We start from the raw sequence: 19,062 nt of genomic DNA, 5'->3' as shown, positions 1-19,062 counted from the left end.
TTACATCAAAGCATTGCAGAAGGAAAATGGAAGACACCAATTATCAAGAATCATGGTTTTCTCTGTTTAAAAAGCATCCAAAATTCTCTGATTAAAACACCCCGAATTCGCATTTTTCCATGATTAGAGTGAAACACCACTATATATACAGGTATCAGTTGAACAAAATGGTTTACTGATATATTCACAATTTTAAAGCAACTTGAAAGTCTACCAGTACCTTAATTATTATAATAAAATAAATTCTAAATATCTATAAATTTTGGAATTTGATTTCGGTTTTCTCATCATAGAAAAGGAGCGCTGCCTCCATCCTCCTTCACTCACCAGGATGCGGGAACAGCTGTGGCTGTTCCCCCCACAAACTCAGTAGTTTGTGGTACTGAGCAGCCCTGATATGCTGCCCTCCACCCTCCTGTACCCAGTCCTGCCTGCCAGGCCATGGAGGTGGCTCCTGTCTGGTGTTGGTCCAGCCAGGATGCAACCCTATGCTCCACTGTCCATACAGAAATATGAAGGAGCACATGCCCCCCCAAACTTCTGTAATGCATTGCCAATGGGCATGCACAGACAGCCCCCAAGCCCTGGCCCTTCAACCCGCCCCCCCACCCTACATGTCCCATAGACCTAAGTTTATCCAGCTGCCAGGGCTGCTCCCACCACCCTGCCTGGCTGTACTGCTGGTCACGTGTGCGTGCACACACGTGCATGTGGTGAGCTCTACCTCTGATCACCTTCCCCCGCTCCCCCAGCCCCAAGCAGTCCCTTGCAGGGGAAATCTGTGTTTTCCTGCAGGAACCAGAAAACCTGGATCCCTGCTGATTACAGCTTAACTGGTTCTGCTCAGAAACATACATAAGAGTGGAACTGAGTAACTAGGCCAATTCTACACAGCCACCATTTCTTTAGAAAACTACTAAATGAATTGGCCTTTGAAAAACATGGGGGTGCTGGACACAAGGAGGCAGGAGGGACAGAGCCCACCACCCCTTCCTCCCTACCATGCCTTGGCAAACAGCCAAAGAGCCGGGGGAGGGCAGGGGCTCAGCTGTAACAGACAAGAGCCCCCCCCCCCCTTTAGATTTGAAAATTGTAACCTGGGGAGGTCTCCCGATTTTAATACGGCATCGTGACCGGAAGCCCAATTATGTTTGTAAACCCCACCAAGAGTCAGTGTCATTTGAATCCTAACCCCAATCCCCCACCTCCCAGCAGAGGACAGAGCCGTGCTAACGCCAGTTTCTCCCTCCTCACCACCCTGTGACTGCGGGTTGTGACTTTGAGCAGTGGTTCTCCGGTGCCGCACGGGGCGCCCAGGGGTGCTGCCAGGTCCCTGGCGGGGTGCCACGGAGCGCAGGGCATCGAGAACCCCCTCCCCCCCGCGCTGCCCGCTCCTCTCACGCGCCCAGAACAGGCGGTAAAGCGGGGCGTCACTCAAGTCTCAAGAATTAGCGGGGGCCTCGGGCCGCAGGATCCCGGGCACAGGGCGCAGCTCCGCGCTTCTCCGGGCGACGCTGAAGGGGGCGAGCTCTCACTTCCGACACGGGGCGGCGGGGAAGGGCAAGGAAGGGAAGGGCGCTCGGGCCGGGGGCACCAACCCGGCCCTGCGGGGCGAGCGGAGGGCCGGGCGCAGCGCTACGTGAGGGGCTGCGGGCCGCGCTCCCCCCGCTCCTCTCCCACGCGGCGCCGGCAGTAGCTGCCCTCGCCCCGCACTCCCCTACCGCAGCGCGAGGCACAGGCCGGGCGGGGCGGGGAGGGACGGGAAGAACCCCGCGCCACCCCGCAGGACGGACCCACTCCCCCCGGGTGGCGGGTGGGGAGCAACGGCCGCCCCGCCCCGCCCGCACCTTCCGACAGCTCGAGCTCCAGCTCGGCTAGGCTCTCGCGCACGTCGGGCGGCAGCGGCAGCGCGTCCAGGGGGCAGCCGCCGCGCTCCGCGGCCATGGCCGGGCCGGCGCTGTGGGGAGGGCGCCCCCGGCCGCAGCCGCATCCGCAGCGCGCGTAGGGAAGGCGCGGCCCGCACGGCCGCTCCCGCACGGCGCAGCCGCTGCCGCAGCCCAGACGCGTGCACTGAGCGCGGGGGAGGGCGCGGGGCTCGCCGGGGCGGGGGCTAGCGCGGCGCAGACTACAGCTCCCAGGCTGCCCCGCGCCCCGCGCGCCAGCCTGCTTACAGGCAGCGAGCACAGAGGATGCTGGGAGACGCAGTCTATCCCTTCCGCCCTGCGCGGTGGAAGGCGGAGCCCCGCCGCTAACCCCACCCTCGAAGCGAGCACGGCCCCGCCCCTCCGAAGCCATTCGTTGCTGGCGCAGCCAATCCGCGGCTGTTCCCGGCCCCGCCCCGCCCCCACGTGGGCGGAGTTGCCTGCGCTGAGCGCGGCCGGCTGCAGTGAGCAAGGCATGGGGAGTGGGTTGGGCCCAGCCGCCGATCGCTGCTGGCAGAGGAGCCGGGCCCGGGGCTGTTCCCTTGAGTCAGGCTCGGGAGCGCGAGACGAGCCGGCAGCTGCCCGCTGTCAGCAGGGGGCGCCTGGTGCCGCTGCACAAGGCCCGGGTCGTGCCCTCAGGTTTGCTGAGGGCGGAGAAGAGCCTAGCCGGCAGGCCAGATCTGGCCTGCGACTCTACCGCTCCACGGGCCCACAAATTTGGCAGCGGGAGCACTATTTATTCATTCATAGGAAATAGAAATTGACACTGCGACCGAGGAGAGCTTTTCCAATCTTTGCTCTGTCCTGGGCCTGATAAAGGGCCAGTGTGCACAAAAGCTTGCAAATTAATAATTTGTTTGCCAACATCCGGTTGGTCTAATAAAAGATATCGCCTCTTCCCTGACTTTTCATTCATTCATTCACTTGCAGCAGCTTCCGGCGCTAGGACAGTGACCCCACAGCCTCCAGTGTCCAGCTGCCCAGGCTGGAAGATGGAGCCCACCTGCCACAGACACATCACACTGTTCAAACCGTCCCATTGCAATACAAGATTACACGAAGGCCAAAATTTGAAAGCCCCCTTACAAAGCGATGCTGTGTGCTCCTTCATAGGCCAAATACTAAAATAACAAACAAACAGAACCAAGACAAAATGAGCAGCTTAGGCAGTTCAAGCTTATTACTGCTGCTCCCTTCTCAAGCTTCTCTCTTAAGCATAAGGCTTGACATGAAATGAGATACTGAGAAAAATGGGAGAGATGAGAAGGAAGAAAGAATGCCCCTTCTTACCCATCTGTTTGCCATAGCAGCAGTCTGTTTCTTCAACACAACCAGCAGTCAGTAACTAGAGAGGATAAGTAGGTCCCTAAGACAAGAAGTTAAACAAGCACTTAAGAATAACCACTCCTTTAAGTAGGAAGAAACAGAACAGACCAACAAGAACATTCCCTGGATGATTAGTTATCCCACTGTTTTGTGTTTCACACAGGAATGTATTAATGGAAACTAGTGCTTGTTCCTACAGTTTGCGTGTACACATTAAGGCAATGCTACAATCATTTTCAGCACATCACACTGAGTTTCTGAAGTGCAACAATTCTTTTGGGATATAAAATGATTTAGACATTTTCAATGACTTACTGAAATTAGCGTGCCATGCAATTTCTTGCTTTCCATTTACAACATGATCAAAGCATAGGAACCTGCCAAACTGCTGAAGAATGAATATTGTTCCATGAAGGAAAAATGTAAACTACATAGTGCCCTTTAAAAGGCAATTTCCTACCTATAAATTAGAGGCTTAAAAATAGAACAAGTTAATTTAGCACTCGCAACAACACCACTTAGAACTTACTGGATCAACGATATGATATGTACTCTAGGGTCCAAACAGATAATTTGCTCACAGAATAGAAATTGCAGTGTGCGGTTACTTTTAAATGTGGCATAATCGTTTTCAGCAGTTTGTATGAATTTTGAACTCTAGCTTAGAGAGAAGAAAAAAATAAGGTGATAAAAGAAATATGCCAGTCAGAACTAAGAAGAGGGATTCCAACATTCCTATTTGTTTGCAAAACGTTCCATTTTGGCTTTTGCATTGATGCACTGACCCTTCAAATGCTGATTTTAACCTCTGCAAAAATGTGCCAACATGAATTCAAGCATAACACTCTGCACATGTGCCTATTTAGTTGCATTATTTTCCAGTTCCTGAGGAATCAAACATCGTTGGAGCTTAATATCAACAGGCTATAAGCCAGAGGAAAATATGGTGAGAATTTCAAACTAGTTACTTCCTCAGCCTGTTCTGAATCAGTAATTAGCTTCATTTGAAACATTAAACAGGAGAAATACTCAACACTGCATAATCTCATACAGCTGAAGATAATGTGTAGTAGTTAAACTTAACGAAGTATCACTTACTGTATTTTGACACTTTTCTACTAACTGTTCTGAGTATTTTTACCTTTATAGGTAAATTATGTAATTCTTGGTTAAATATCTGTAGATGTCATTATCGCCACTTCCATCCATTACCTTTTCTCAGGTTGAAAAGACTGTGCCACCTCACCTCAATGGCAGGCTCCAACATCACAACTAGGATCCACTATTAAACAAGGCATTTTGTTTCTGTTTCTTCTTCTATTTTAAATTGATGATGTTTATTTTACTCTCAAACTGAGGAGCAAGGACACTTATGGTCCTAAAAAGATACATCAGTGGGAAATTCTATGGTTTAGTTAGGCCATTCTAAGGCTTAACTCCATTGCCTCTTCAACTCAATGGGATCAGCTGGCGAAGAAAAAAATTCAGACTCCGTGTTATGGGTCAAAATACGCTAAACAGCAGTTACCAGTCAAAGTCTTAGCACCATCTAGTGGACAAGAATGTATCAAATGTTGCTGTAAATTAACCATCAGGCACAACCCAGTGGCATTTATCCGCATTGTATACAAATGTTTTTCTTTTTCCCCAATTTGAAACATGGGAATTTGCTGTTCTGGAGTAGATCAAGATTTACTTAAATCAGAAATAGGAAATCAGCCCCCTTGTTTGACTGTACAGTGATAAATACAAATATTTCTCAAGTAGGAGGAGTTTCACAAAGCCAACTGATTAGCAGGCAGTCAAACATTATAGGTAGGGAAGAGTCTGAGAATAACAATTCAGGATAAAGCCATTTCTACCTACAAGCTTACCATCACTACACAAAATGTTGAATTCATTTTTGAATCATGCAAAACCAGGGGTGGGTAAAATATGGCTCACAGGCCAGATCTGGCCTATAGAGGGACTTTATCTGGCCTGTGGTACATCCCTTGGTCCTGCCTGGCCTATGCACTATCCGGCCTGTGGCACATCCAGTCATCCCCAGACATGCAATAAGGTTGGGACAGCTCCGTAGCTGCATTCAAGTTCTAGGCAGCCAGGCAGCAGTGGCTCCATCCAGCTGCCGCCACCATGAGCCCTGGCCCGTCCTATGGAGACTGGCAGGGACCCAAGCACACAGCCCTGGTCTGCTGTGGACCCACCCCGACTGGAGCAGACCAGCTCGGGACCAACCAGGACCCACATGCACAGCCCTGACCCCAGGCTGCCTCACACCTGCTCAGGACTGGCCTGCCCACAATGAGCAGCAGCAGCAGTAGTGGTGGCAACTGGGCAGAAGCTGCTGCTGGGTGTGGGGGAAAAATGGCCATGCCCAGGCTGCTCTGTGGCTCCTCTCCACTGCTGCCACCAGCACTGCCTCTGAGTTGCCCACAGCAGGGCAGTGGTGGCAGCAGAGAGGAGCTACAGCGTAGCCTAGGCATGGGCTCAGGGTGGCTGCAGCAAGAAGGGCCTAGCAGTAGCAAGGGGAAGGCAGCCGCTTTTCTACCACACCCAGCAGAAGCTTCTCTCCAGCCACTGCCGCTGCCACTGCTGCTCATCATGGGTGGACCAGCCCAGAGCAGACACGGGGTGGCCTAGGGCTGGGGCTGTGTATGTGAGGTCCCAGCTGGTCCAGAGCTGGTTTGCTCTGGCTGGGGTGAGTCCGGGGTGGGTGCAGGACAGTCCAGGGCTGTGCGCTCAGCTGCTGCTGGGTGCTGGTGTTGGGGAGGAGCCAGGAGTCACAGGGCATGCAGGCTCTGGGCAGTTGGGGTGGGGAGGGGTAGAGTGCTGACTGGTTCACAACAACTCCCCAAAACTGCCTGTGGCCTGCAGGCCCAAATAATTGCCCATTCCTTGGCCTTCGTCATATCTCGTGACAGTCAATCCCATAGGGCATGTTTTGCATGAAATACTATTTTCAGTTTAAAATTTGATGCCTTGTAGCTTGTTCATTACATGAAAGAGTAACTAGACATTGGTAGATGTGCCTATTATTCACTTGCTATTCAAAAAATTGGTTACGTGAAAAGTCTAAGACCAAAGGACTATAACTAAAGTTTAAGTTTTTATTACTGATGCAAGAGGCAAGGATTTCTTTAGGCAGTATCTTTTATTGGACAAACTGCATCATTGCAATAGAGTTAAACAAGCTTTCAAATGTAAGACATTTTTCTTAAGGTCTGAGGAGAAAAGCAAACACAGCAATAGTAAAAAAAAAGATTTGGTAGAGCTGTGAAAAGTGCAGGGGGGAAAGTAGGGGGATAGGTGGGAAGAGAAGAAATGCCCAGGAGTAGCAAACAATTAGGGAAAAAAAGCTTATTACTGGGAAGGCCTTATTGATCTTTTCTCAAATCAGTTGTTTAACAAACATTTAGACTGGCACATTAACGAATATTTACTATGTGAAATACCTTTTCAAATTGAAAGGTGCAGCCAGGATTTTTAAGGACATTTCAGTCAGTTTAGGATTTTTTTTTTCAGAGTAAAATTAAAGTTTAAATCAAATGATTTGGTTTCTTAAATTAGTAAAATAAAGCTAAAAGCATCCCTCTGATCAGCCAGAACAAGTTAAAAAAAATGCTATCTGGTCACTGAGTTGTATTTTAACATCTGTCAGGCAAATTCCCATTTGTTTTAATTGTAATTTCTCCCACATCCTGGCTTTGAGTTTCTTCTTTATATTAAACTTTACAGTCAGCTAATTTCTACCATGGCACCAGATCTGCTTTTGAAGTCACCCCCTTATCGTCTCATTTATGAAACACCTGGGTACTCCAAGAGTAACTGAGAACTCTCTACTTGGTCAACTATTAAGCATGTTTCCATAAGGATGGCCCAGTGTACAGAGTATTAAGGACTGAAAAGGAGCCCAGCTCTTAGGCATCACTGAAGTAGACTCAGCAGATATGGGAGGTATGCAGCAAGTCTGTACCCCAGCCCCAAATGAGAGTATGAGTCTGGATCAGGGGCAACTGTCCCATTCTGTAGTCCAGATTTGGTTTTGCACATGGAACATACCTTCAACTCTGGCTCTGTTCCATTATGATGAGGGCCACTGAGAAAGTGAAATGTAGTTTGGTAGGTTGTCGTGTTCAGGGAGGTAGAGGAGATGATTGGAGGAGGAAACAATTGGAAAAAGATGTTTCTCCCACAGCTGCCCCCAAATCATCTTAAAACCTAGGATTGCAATGGATTATAAAAAATTTTAAAGTGCTGAACTACCACTGTGCATGAGGTCAAAATCTGGCACAATGGCTGAGGAGATACGGTCTTTCTGGACAAATCTACTATCGGTAGGATTTCCAAGAGAAAAATACAGTCCAAATGTCTCAAGATAGCAGAGCACTCATGATCCAGAAGCTGCCTTCTTTGAACAGGCTGTAAAAATTAAGAGTTTTCCTTTTAAAGTTACCTATATCCCAAAACAGGGATTTTAAAACTCTGGCTTACTGAACAATGATGAATGCATATGTTCCTGAAATGGAATGAGTTCCAAAATCAACTGGTAAGCATTCAAACCCTACAGATGGGGAAGAAGAGCTAGATAATCCTGACAAAAGGTAATAGATAAAGTTAACTGGCATACATAACTGTAGACATATGCAAACATTATTATGCCAATAAGTCAGTCACTTAAGAGGAATGACCAAATGTTACTCAACTCCACAAGCCAGGCTTCACAAATAGGACTCTCCTAACTAAAGTAGTATAGTACATTGAGGAAAAATAAGTCCAACTCTTTCCAGCTCCACATTATGAAATAGCAGTGCAGGAAATCCAGAGAACCACATAATCTCTCTTGCTATAGCTTGGAAAGGGCCTAGCAGACAAGAGCAGACCTCCTCCACCCAACAGTTAAAGAGAACAAAGTAGAAATAAACACCCTGCTTTAAGGATGGTAAATATATCTCTGCTCCTCTTTAGCTGGAAGGGTGGGTGGATGAGAAAGAAACTTAACTTTCCTAAATAGCAGATCTGAATTCTATGTGGAAGGAATACTGACTTAATAAAAAGGTGGTACTTGGTGAGAAGGATTATTGGGGAAGAACTTTTGCACATCAAGACACTTTCAAATTTTAAAGAATTTGTAACTGATATGATATACCTGTTTCCTTGAGAATAATGATCACACCTAAAGCTTAGAATCCTGAGCAGCTATAGGTAAGTAAACAGAACAATTAAAAACACAGCGTTGGAACAAACACCAAAACACTGTAAAAGTTCACTAATAAAATGCCATTTTAATAACTTTTTACAAGGAATCCACCTATACACTTTAGAAAAATAAACATAAAAAGACACTTTGTGGCTTACAATACCATGATACAGGCACGCATATGCTGTTAACTTAGCAATTATTCCATATAAGAATGTACAACATTGTTCTGAATGAATAGTGACTTCCCCTAAAAGTTTAACTGTACTAAAAGTTAGTAAAACGGTCACATAAAAATCTGATGCAAAAACACTGCATAGGCTTGAAAACCCCTTTATTCAGTTACAACTGACTGTCAAATTAGTGCACTGAGATACCAGTGAACAAAACCATGCAGCTCAGGAGGAAGTAGTAACCAGGGGTTTCACAGTTCAGATCTAAGAAGTGTTCTGATCATTTTTTAATGCTTCTCCGGGGAGGTAATCCTGGAGCTTTTCCTAAATTTAAAAGTAAAACAAATAAATATTGGCAATTAAGTAATACATATATTACCAGAAGTCATGATACATGTACACAATTGTACATTCATTTCATAAATGGTGTTTCCCCACAATAAATTTCATGCTGGTTTTACTGAAAAAAATCATCATCTACAATCCACTTCAAAGTAATACACACCAAGGCTGAGGAGACTAGTGGGCTAGCCAAAAGAGTATTCATATTTGAAGACCACTGTTAAAAGCCAGGCTCATTTTGTAAATAGCAATGAAATAGACTGTCTACATCCAGGGATGGCCATCCTGTGGCATATGTGCCACAAAAGGCATAGGCAGCCTTCGTGTGTAGAATGTCACAGGTCTAGGAGAAAGCAGGGAACACTGTGGCAAACAGGACAAGGAGCAGAAAGCAGAGCAGATCAGGAAGAGAAAGGAAAGGAAGTGGTACCCAGGTAAATTTGTGGCACCACAATGGTTGTCCCCCCCACCACACTGGTCCTGTCCTACTCTGGAACGTCTCAATACCAAAAATGTGCATTTGTTTAAATTGTCCCGAACTGAACTGGACAGTCTGACATTCACTGGAAACTGAAAACCATTCTGTTCACAGCATTGTTCTAAATGGTCACAGCAGTGTTCCTGATTTTCCTTATATAATCTTAAAATTTGATTAATTATTATGAATAATACTTCAAAAATGTCATTTGTCTGAACATTATCATGAGTTTTGCCAAGATTAGATAGTATAGCATCAGTTTGGGAATTTAGTCTAAAAAAAAAAAAAAAAAAGTGGCACTGAAGTACTTTTCAATCTTCTATCATAATACAACATTTGTTAAAACCAAAGGTAGTCTGTCTTATGGCAATAAAAAACCTGGGTAGAAACCTAACCCCCAATGAAATCTACATCAAAACTCTCTTTGAGATTAATAAGACTGGGATTTCACCCTCAGTGTATAAATAAACTTTGTCTTCAAGTTTAAGAACACTTTTTTGCAATTCAAATTACTTTTTCATCTTCACACGCCTCAAAAGTTGGTATGAAAATGACCATGTCACTGAAGATAGGAACCATTATAAAGAGTAAGTCACAGATGATTGCTGTCTAGCTTCTAAAAACTGCATAAAATATAGCTGATTTTCTGCCTAGTATCCTACTACACCAATATAAAAATCCATAACATAATAAATGGGTAGAACAATAATTAAGTAATGGGTCTTAAAATGTAACTGGAGAAACATGGTTGAATGGCTGTATTTCTCGTAGGCTTCTCTTTCAGAAGCTCTTAGTTCCTTACCCTATCTTATTTAACATTTATAATTAATGACTAAAAATTACCAATGAAGTTTACAGATGACAAAAACTGGGAGAATGGTTAACAATGATAGGGAAAGTTCAATAATATAGAACAAATCTGAATCACTTGATAATTTGGTTACAATCAAGCAATATGTGGTTTAAGATGGCCAAACAAAGTCATACATAAGGACAAAAAACATAGAGCAGTGGTTTTCAACCTTTTTAGGTTTAAGGCACACCTCAGAAAATACCAGCTCTTAAGTTTTTTACTTTTTTTTTTTTTTTTTTAAACATGGAGACAGTAATTTTTTTGTTGTGAAGAAATCAAAAGGACCACAACAGGTTAGAATTTTATTTTTACACAATGGAGTCTTATTTGAAATTGCCATGGCACCCTGGTTGAGAATCACAGACGTAGAGCATATTAAGAAGGTGGGGAGCTTCATCCTAGCAGGCAGTGATTCTAAAAAAAGCCTTAGAGCTCACTGTGGATAATCAGCTGAACATGAGCCCTGGCTTGACAATAGCCAAAAGACAAATCCAATCCTTGCATATATACATGGGAAAATCTTGAGTAGAAGCAGGGAAGTTATTACCTCTGCCTGTGGCACTGAGACTCTCCCAAAGGAATACGATGTCCAATTCTGGACTCTAGAATCCACGAAGAATGTTGTTAAATTACAGCGTACAACGAGCCATGAGAATGATTAAAGTATTGGAGAAACATACTTCAAAGTGATCTCATGGAGCTCAATAAATTGAAAGCTCATCAAAGAGATTACGAGATGCATTGATCAACATATTTATGGGGAACAAGAGAATGACACTAGAGGGCTCTTCAGTGTAACAGACAAAGGTATAATAAGAATCAGTGCCTGGAGGTTGAAACTAAATAAATTCAGACTGGAAATAAACAACACTATTTTTCCCCCAAACAATGATGGTAATCAATCATTAAACAGATTACATAAGGATGTAGAGAATTCTCTGCCACTGGCAACTTTTTAATCAAGGTGGGATATTTTTCTAAAAGACATGACCTTGGGTAATCACAGTGATTGAACCTGAAGCAGGAATTAAATTGGGATGGGAAGTACTCTAGTTTGTTATGAAAATCAAAACCAATGATCACAATGATCCTTTTTCATCTAGCAATTTATCTAATCTAATCTATGTCACTTCACTCTGAACACCTGGTCTCACATACTTATGTTTGACAATGGGAGAGAAACTGATCCACAGAGGACCTTTCGCTTTTGATGATCTTTAGTTAAGAAATCATTAGGAGAAGTACACTACTTTGAATCATTCCAGAAAGCTATCAGGGAAAGCAGTAAAGGTTCAGTTCAGAGGTGCACACGTTAAATCTCTCTCTCCTCCCTGACAAATGACTACTGCAAAGGTTGCATACAAAGAAAAACAAAAAAAAAATCATCTTGTGTGAGCATTAAAAATACTATGTGGCAGGTCTCTGAAAAAACAAACAAATCAGATGAGGTTATTCTTACCTGGCTGCGCACCTCCTAATCTCTGCTGGATGACCTCTAAACGATGGATGTATTCACTTAATGATCGTTCAGGGTCTTGAGTAGATGATACCAATGACTTATCTGAAACTGAACTTGTCGATGGATGAGACCTGTAAAAATATCATATTAATATTAAAACTATTCTTTTTAAAGCTCAGAGTATATGCACAGCTACAGTGGTTTAGATAGGCTCATACTGTTTAATTATCTGGTGTACAGGGAACTACAATAACATGAAAAGTTGTTCTTCCTACCTTCACTGTGTATACAGGAAAAGTGATGGGATAGATAAGTAGTATAATATTTAAGGAGAAAAATCAATACTTTTGTTAGGAAATGGGGACATGTAGAAGCCTTAACCTTGTTAGTATCTAATCACTACCTTTCACCCCCTGATGTAACTGCTCACAGAAACATCAAGAAGGAAAACAGAAATGAGGCAGCCCCAAAAAGTACAAGAAAGTCTCTGAGGCAGGGGGTGGAATGGCTGTCCTGTCTTGTCCTGTCTCCAAGACCCCAAGCCCAAAAGGGCCATAGCATATGGAGTATTTAAAGAAAGACAGAGTGAGGGGCCCTCCCTCAACTATGCAAACATTGATATAACAGGAAAGTGTGTTCCCTCCTGCACTTAAACCTGGGGGTGGGGTCCCATGGATCACTTCCTCCTAAACATCTTTTAATGCAAAGAAGACTGTGGGTGGGTTTTTTCTGCTCTATTACCTTAGTCACTCGAATGACCTCAGCTAAATTTGACAATGGGGACTGAAACTGATGCTAACCCAACTCCTCCACTAACCTTGAAATATTTGCTGTTACCCAGAGTTCCTCAATCATCATGTTTATCCTATTACCTTGATTGTCCTTATTAAAAATAAAACCTTATAAGGGCGAGATTCTCTCACCAGCCCCTTTGAAGTCCCTAATCCAGTTAGGGGGTTGGGGCAAAAGGGAATAGGGAGGGGGGAGAGGGGAAATTTCTTCTCATTAGAAACAGAGAGCTGACAATCATCTTCCAGACCCCACTGCAAACCTCAGCTTAAGGTGCAGGCCAGGGACAGGTGGATATGCTAGAGGTGAAGCTACACTACAGTCACTGACAGGCTAAGGCAATATCAATGTGGTAACCATGTCCAGAAGTGCTGCTTTCAAGCAGTGTGAAAGCAGTGTAGCTGTGTATTCACAGCTGTGGGTGGGCTAATTAACACAGGGAAGGCTAAGTGGCACAGTCAGCTTGCAGTGCTAATTAATCTGCCAAAGCAACACGCAAAGAGGCAGCTACATGGCTTTCATTTTGGCTTGCTATCCACCCAAAGCAGCACCAACATGCTTGAGAGTGCTGCTGCCTAACCCAGTAGGGTTAGCGTGTAGCCACAGGCTAAAGTTGCACTGCTGATCACTCCCAATTCTGAGCCGCTCTAAGGGCTGAAGTGCATGATGGCAGCTTCAAGTCACCCGAGTCTCATTCTTCCTGGCCTGTAAATCTGGTGCTGTGCCTCTAAGAGCACAGCACAGGATCTTATTGTTGGTATACAAAAGCAAAAAAGGTTATTTCGTTACATTTCTACACGGATGTGGCCACAGTTCACAAACACCAGGAGTACAACTGCAGTTGGAGGTTACCAACTTCCAAAGTTTAGCATCAGGATAAAAATGCAATATATCTAAAAGATCTGAGAAATCAAATTCCTATTCATGTTCAAATATTTTCTGCAAAAGAAGGTTAAGGTGTTATGGAAGACAACCATCTGGCTGAACACTGCAATTTATTATGTTATATACAAACCTATTACATAACCAGGTAGAGGATCTGTGGGATTGGCTTATGCATCTTGCAGAGCTAGTTTTGTGGCACAATCCAGTGTCTCGGGTTGGAGGAGAATTTGTGTTAATTGTTGGAAGCTGCTGTCTCAAAACTTCTGTTCTAGCACCAGAAACTGTTAAATACAAACAATGAAATCAGGCACGGGAACTACACAAAAAAAGGGAAAACATACACCCACATGCCCCCACACCCCCAAGAACAAAAGCTACAGCAAAACAAATGTTTGGCTTTAAATTTCCAAAGAGGGAATCCTTTGTTTGTTTGAAACTATTAAAAAGGTCAATGTTTTGAAGTTTCAGAATCAACTGCATGCACAATGACATTTTTCACCCTTAAAAGAAAAAAGACAGTTCCCTTCTATTTATACGTGTTCCACACCCCCCCCCCCCCCCCCGAGTTATCTGAAAAATACTACATTGTGTTAGGAATGACCCTAGAAATTCACTTTTTCCTGATGATACCATCATAGGAGATATTCTTAGTTTCAAGTCTAAAGAGTAAACATCAAATCATTTGTTTTCATTGTTTTCTTAAATGGATAACAGTGAGCACTGTTGGAATGATAAAGTTTGAATTTCCCAACTGCTGCATGGTAAAATCTCATTTATGTTAAACTAACTGATATAGATGGACAACACTGAAAAAAGTTTATGATAATACTAGCTAACTGCCGGTCAAGAATGATGAATTTCAGGGAGTGTTTACATCCCCCCCCCTACCGCTCACCCTTCAGGGCTGGCCATGTAAAGACTCCCTCTGCCGCCACTGCTGCCTCCTCCTCCAGCCTTGCAGCAGGGCTTCCCCCTGCCTCCCCGCCCCTCCCTCTCCCTGCCAGCTGTTGTTGGGGCTGGGTGACTGGGGGTGGGGGGGCACCACCACCGTGACCCCCCTCCTTTTCCCTCCCTTCCCTGCTGCCCAGCCCCAACAACAGCTGCCACCACAACTCCCCCTTTTGCCTCCTCCTGCTTGCCACCTCCCCCCCTTCCCTGCCAGCTGTTCTGGGGGCGACAGGAACTGCCACTGTGACGACCCCCCCCCCCTTTGCCCTTAGGCAGGGAGGCATGGGGAAGCCCCACTACTCATGTGGCCAGGGCATGTTCATTGCCACTACAAACTTCCTCGGCAACAGCTCACACTTGGGCCAGCACAGCCCAGGCCCACATAGCCAACTGCCAGCTGCCCTCTCAGCGGTACATGTGCAGTTGGCCAAAAGCATTAGACAGACAGAAAGACACACAGACAGACTAAGTCCTTTATTATATTACAATATTAAACTATTGTACTACTTAAATGTAATACTTTTACTAGAAATTATACTAAAAACACATTATTTAAAAATCCTCACCTGAGTTATGCCCTGTGCCATGAGAAATGACTTCTCCCTGTATACCTTTTCTGTTTATTTTATTCCATTTTTTCACTAAAAACTTTAACCTTGCAAATAGGAAAGAATATTGTATATTTATTAAAAACAGCAGAGAAATTAAAAGGCATTGGACTTTAATATTAATCATTATCCTTGATATGAAATATTTTAGAGTATAAACAATGTCATAAGAGGTATTGGGGAAAAGGACAGAATCATACACTTCAAGTCTTCTGGATCAGACATATCAAATACTGTGTTAACTGCTATTCAGACTCATGTTAAACAACTGATTAAGTAGATAAAATTCAGCTTTTAGAACATGTTTTTAAAAGTAGTGCTTCCCCCTCTGCACCGTGGCAAACTGAAAGAAACTAAAATTAGTTCAATTAAAATCGCAACTAAATTTTATTCCTTCTGTCAGCCATAACACAAAATGTAGCAAAGAAACAAGAAAGGGGAGAGGAAAAGGAAGAATAAACCATCTCCTTCTGTATGTACCTATATCAAACACCATTTGGCCACATCCAGACAAACAAGGGCATGCGCGTGTCGTGGCACAAACAGTAGCAGCACAAATTTGTACCGCTACTTTGTGCCACAGCACACATCCCTGCACTTGCCCTTTGTTGCAGCCCGTGCAGGGCTCCCCTCCAGGCTGGGCTTCATGTGCTGTAGGTGCCTCAGCGTGTGGCTAGCTGGCAGGTGGTCCCTGCTTTGACGCACCCTGTGTCTCAGCCAGCCAAGAAGCAGCACTTGAAGATGGGAGAGTAAGCAGTTTTTCACCGTTGCTATGCAGAGATTCATAAACACCATGGGATCTTATACAGCATAAAAGCAGAAAGAAGCAATATACACAAGTATTTCAACGTGGTCCTTATCATGCTTACCAGACTGGCCTGAAAAATACCATATGGGTTAAGGGTGCAGTTAAATTATCCTCTAAAACAACTGGAGTGAAAGTATTTTTCTACTAAATAAAGTAAGTACAATCCAAGGAATACATTTTAGATGTTAATCATTTGTGATATTTCCCAAGGGAAATATAAGAAGATCTGCCTGTCAATTTTTTTACCTTGATATTGCAATGACCACTCTGACTACAGATCGAAACTTGGTAAAAGGACGGGAGTGTGATTCCGAGACCTGCAAATCTGCAGGTGAAGGGAAGACTCCCATACGTGCTATCAGGGATAATGTTGCTTGCTCACAGTCCTGGAATCCACCCAGAAGCAGAAGAAGATATTTCTTCTGATAAACTAGAGCCTTTCTAAAGCTTTCAGATCGCAAATACTTCTTATATAGCCTCTGTAGCTGTGGAGGAAAAGAAAACACTACAGTTATTAAGATTTACATTACTGAAAAAACAGAAAACTTGTTAGTTAGACCCTTTAGTCCTTTAAAACTCTCGCAACCTACTTGTCCATGGCTTGATGACAGTTATCTAAGGTTTTTTGCTATGCAAGTTAGCAATTTTGCTTTTTAAATTGTGACAATTGCTGCTAGACTATGAAAACGTTTTGTAATATTTTAAATGAAACTTTCAAATGGAATTTGCACTACAAACCTCCTGCTGATATAACTAATTTTGCTGAAAATTAGAAGTATCAGTCAAACCAGCAGGATGGCAGCCTTATATGAAAGTTTATAAACAGTCTGAGCTTCTATATATTTTGAAGGATTACTTGACAGCATGCTAAATAAAAGGCATCAAGTATCGCTATTATAGGGGCAACTGCAATGCTGACGATTCCCTAATGCAGGTAAGTAAGGATCTCCATAAATTATACCAGAAGTGCACCCACAGCAGCTCCTTTAATGTTTTTCATTTCGACATTTGCACCCCCCCGCAACTGGTGGAGGGGTCCTGCTGGCTGGGCTGTCTGCCCCTGAACACTGGGGAAGTGAAAACCGCAGCATATTTAAAACCACAGTTTTTGCTTCCCCAGCAATCAGCGGCAAATGGCCCAGCCAGCAGGGCCGCTCTATCTATCAGGGGTGGCAGGAAGCGAGACATGAGGGGGAGAGAAGACAAGAGGTGAAATGGAAAACATTAAAAGGAGCCGCTGCAGGAGCATTTCCAGCCTGATTTACAGAGATCCCTACAGCTTACTTTAGAGGCTTGTGACTTGGATATTTCAACTATCTTAACATTTCTGAATTTCAGTACATGCACACCTGCCATTGTGAAATATTTAACTTTTAAGATAGAATCTGTTTTAATTAGCTTAACATTGATTAGAAGAAATATTGGGTTGAGCGTCCATCCAATTTGAGTGTAAGATTAGTCATGAAAAGGGTCAGGACGTGCTTCTAAAGTTCAAAGAAAAACTGTACACTAAATACATAACATTCATGTTATGTATGAATAAGTTTTTGTGACAGACAAGAGGCCCTCCCTGAGATGAAATTTAGTGCAGACACAGATGCCCGAGTTAGAGAGAAATTTCTATCTTAACTGACCTGACAATAAGAATGTCACGAAAGATAGAAGGTATATGTGGGAGAGTAGTTCTCAGATAGAAGGTATATGTGGAAGAGTATTTTATGGGTTTAATGTATTACATGATCTTACTATTAAAAGATACTCATCTGCGAAAATTTTATTAAAAATTGAAAACCTATAAAATTTCAAAAGCGTATAAAACTATTCTGCTATTTAAACTTCAATTATCATCATATTTTAAGGAAATTCTCTTGTATCCTGCCAGATCTAAGTTGCAGCCTTCCTGCCTCTTCTGCAACATCAAGTATCATTATAAACAAAGGCTTCAAATAGGGTTTACAATAAAATTATATATTCCTTTTTTAATTCGACTGATTAACATGAATTTTAAGAATTAAGAATTTCAAAGAAAAGAGATTGGCTCCCCAAAATCTAAAAGATCTTCAGGGGGAAATAGTTTTAAAATATTTTAAAATAAAGGAGTATATTTCCAAACAACAGCCTTTACTTTTGATCACTCCTGAAATATTCAAGAGGTTTCTGGCTTTTTCATTTAAAAATATATAAAAAAATTAAATCCATCTAGACACTATATAATATATTCATACAGCTGTACAAAACCCTTTAGTTTTTCCTAGTATATAATTTTAAAAAGGAATACTTGTCCATTTAAAACTTAACAGATGGCAAACTTAATTAAGAAACGGTGCTAATTCCACTGCATTTACAATATTTAATTTTTTAATGTCTTTTCTCTCTCATTTTCTCTGCAAAAGACCTACACAAATGACAGGCAAACTGATTGGCTTTTGTCAGAGAAAACAGTGAAACAAACTTCAAACAAAGTGCGATGGAATGTACAAAGTAAACCAACAGGAAAAATAGTCCCCATCAGTCCCCCACCCCATGTCTAATCTTTCAATTACAAGTTAGGCAGAGTAAGTCAAGTGAATCTTTTTTTTTTTTTTTTTTTAAATTAAGCCCTTTTAAAACCCCTCCCCTCTTTCCCTTCAAAATGCACCTGGACTGCATTATGCAACAAGTTTAGTTAAAAGGTATTTTTAAATTAATCCTTTGATACCAGCTATGTTAACAGTGCTCAGATGAGAGCAAAAACAATTCCTAGCATCAAGTGATAGAATGATGCTGAAGTACAACAGTTTATCAAACAGTTTTATTCAAAATTAATCTCCACCTTGTCTTGGCTTGTGACTGGGGCTAAAATATTTAACTAAATACCACCTTTGTATGGAAAAAAATAAAAGTCAAAAGATCTGCATAAGGAAGCAGCTAGTTTTAAAATACCTTGCTATCCATACTACTTCTAAAAAGTTAATGCTTTTTGTTTCTGTATTCCAAAATAAAATATAATAATAATATTTTCTTGGCAAAAATGATACTGGTATAAGCTGTTCCAATATAACTGTTACATCTTCATGCACCTGTAGAGATACAAGTGGAGCAAAACCACTGTAAGTCTAACACTATTAAACACAGAGGGAAAGTTACAGAAATGTAGCTTATTTATGCTGCCATAGGAGTATGCAGACAGAACAGCTAAATGGAAATAGCTGATGCATCTTCCCAAATAGCCATGCCTCCTCTCTTTTTAAAGCAGCTGAATTAAAATGCTACATTTGTCTTCAGCGAAAGT

At 43.0% G+C, this 19,062-nt stretch overlaps 2 protein-coding genes across 11 annotated transcripts in view; both read right to left on the bottom strand.

The window, feature by feature from the left end:
- Window positions 1-2,012, bottom strand: part of DIP2A (disco interacting protein 2 homolog A) — a 209,650-nt gene extending 207,638 nt beyond the window's left edge. For both annotated transcript variants that reach the window (XM_059727199.1, XM_019492186.2), the window contains exon 1: window positions 1,848-2,012. In XM_059727199.1, coding sequence (XP_059583182.1) covers window positions 1,848-1,944 — 97 coding nt within the window. In that variant the 5' untranslated portion in view covers window positions 1,945-2,012. The remainder of the gene's footprint in view (window positions 1-1,847) is intronic.
- A 6,501-nt stretch (window positions 2,013-8,513) lies between these two features.
- Window positions 8,514-19,062, bottom strand: part of PCNT (pericentrin) — a 132,723-nt gene continuing 122,174 nt past the window's right edge. For 8 of the 9 annotated variants that reach the window (XM_019492094.2, XM_019492095.2, XM_059727196.1 and 5 more), the window contains 6 exons: window positions 16,038-16,276; window positions 14,942-15,030; window positions 13,558-13,708; window positions 11,754-11,884; window positions 10,842-10,896; window positions 8,514-8,945 (listed from right to left, as the gene is read on the bottom strand). In XM_019492094.2, the coding sequence (XP_019347639.2) occupies window positions 8,909-8,945; window positions 10,842-10,896; window positions 11,754-11,884; window positions 13,558-13,708; window positions 14,942-15,030; window positions 16,038-16,276 (702 nt within the window). In that variant the 3' untranslated portion in view covers window positions 8,514-8,908. The remainder of the gene's footprint in view (window positions 8,946-10,841; window positions 10,897-11,753; window positions 11,885-13,557; window positions 13,709-14,941; window positions 15,031-16,037; window positions 16,277-19,062) is intronic. The other variant, XM_019492096.2, reaches the window with a different exon arrangement.

Source organism: Alligator mississippiensis, chromosome 4 (genome assembly GCF_030867095.1).
Source record: "Alligator mississippiensis isolate rAllMis1 chromosome 4, rAllMis1, whole genome shotgun sequence".
Classification (NCBI taxonomy): Eukaryota; Metazoa; Chordata; order Crocodylia; family Alligatoridae; genus Alligator; species Alligator mississippiensis.
This window is presented reverse-complemented; position numbering and strand designations above follow the sequence as displayed.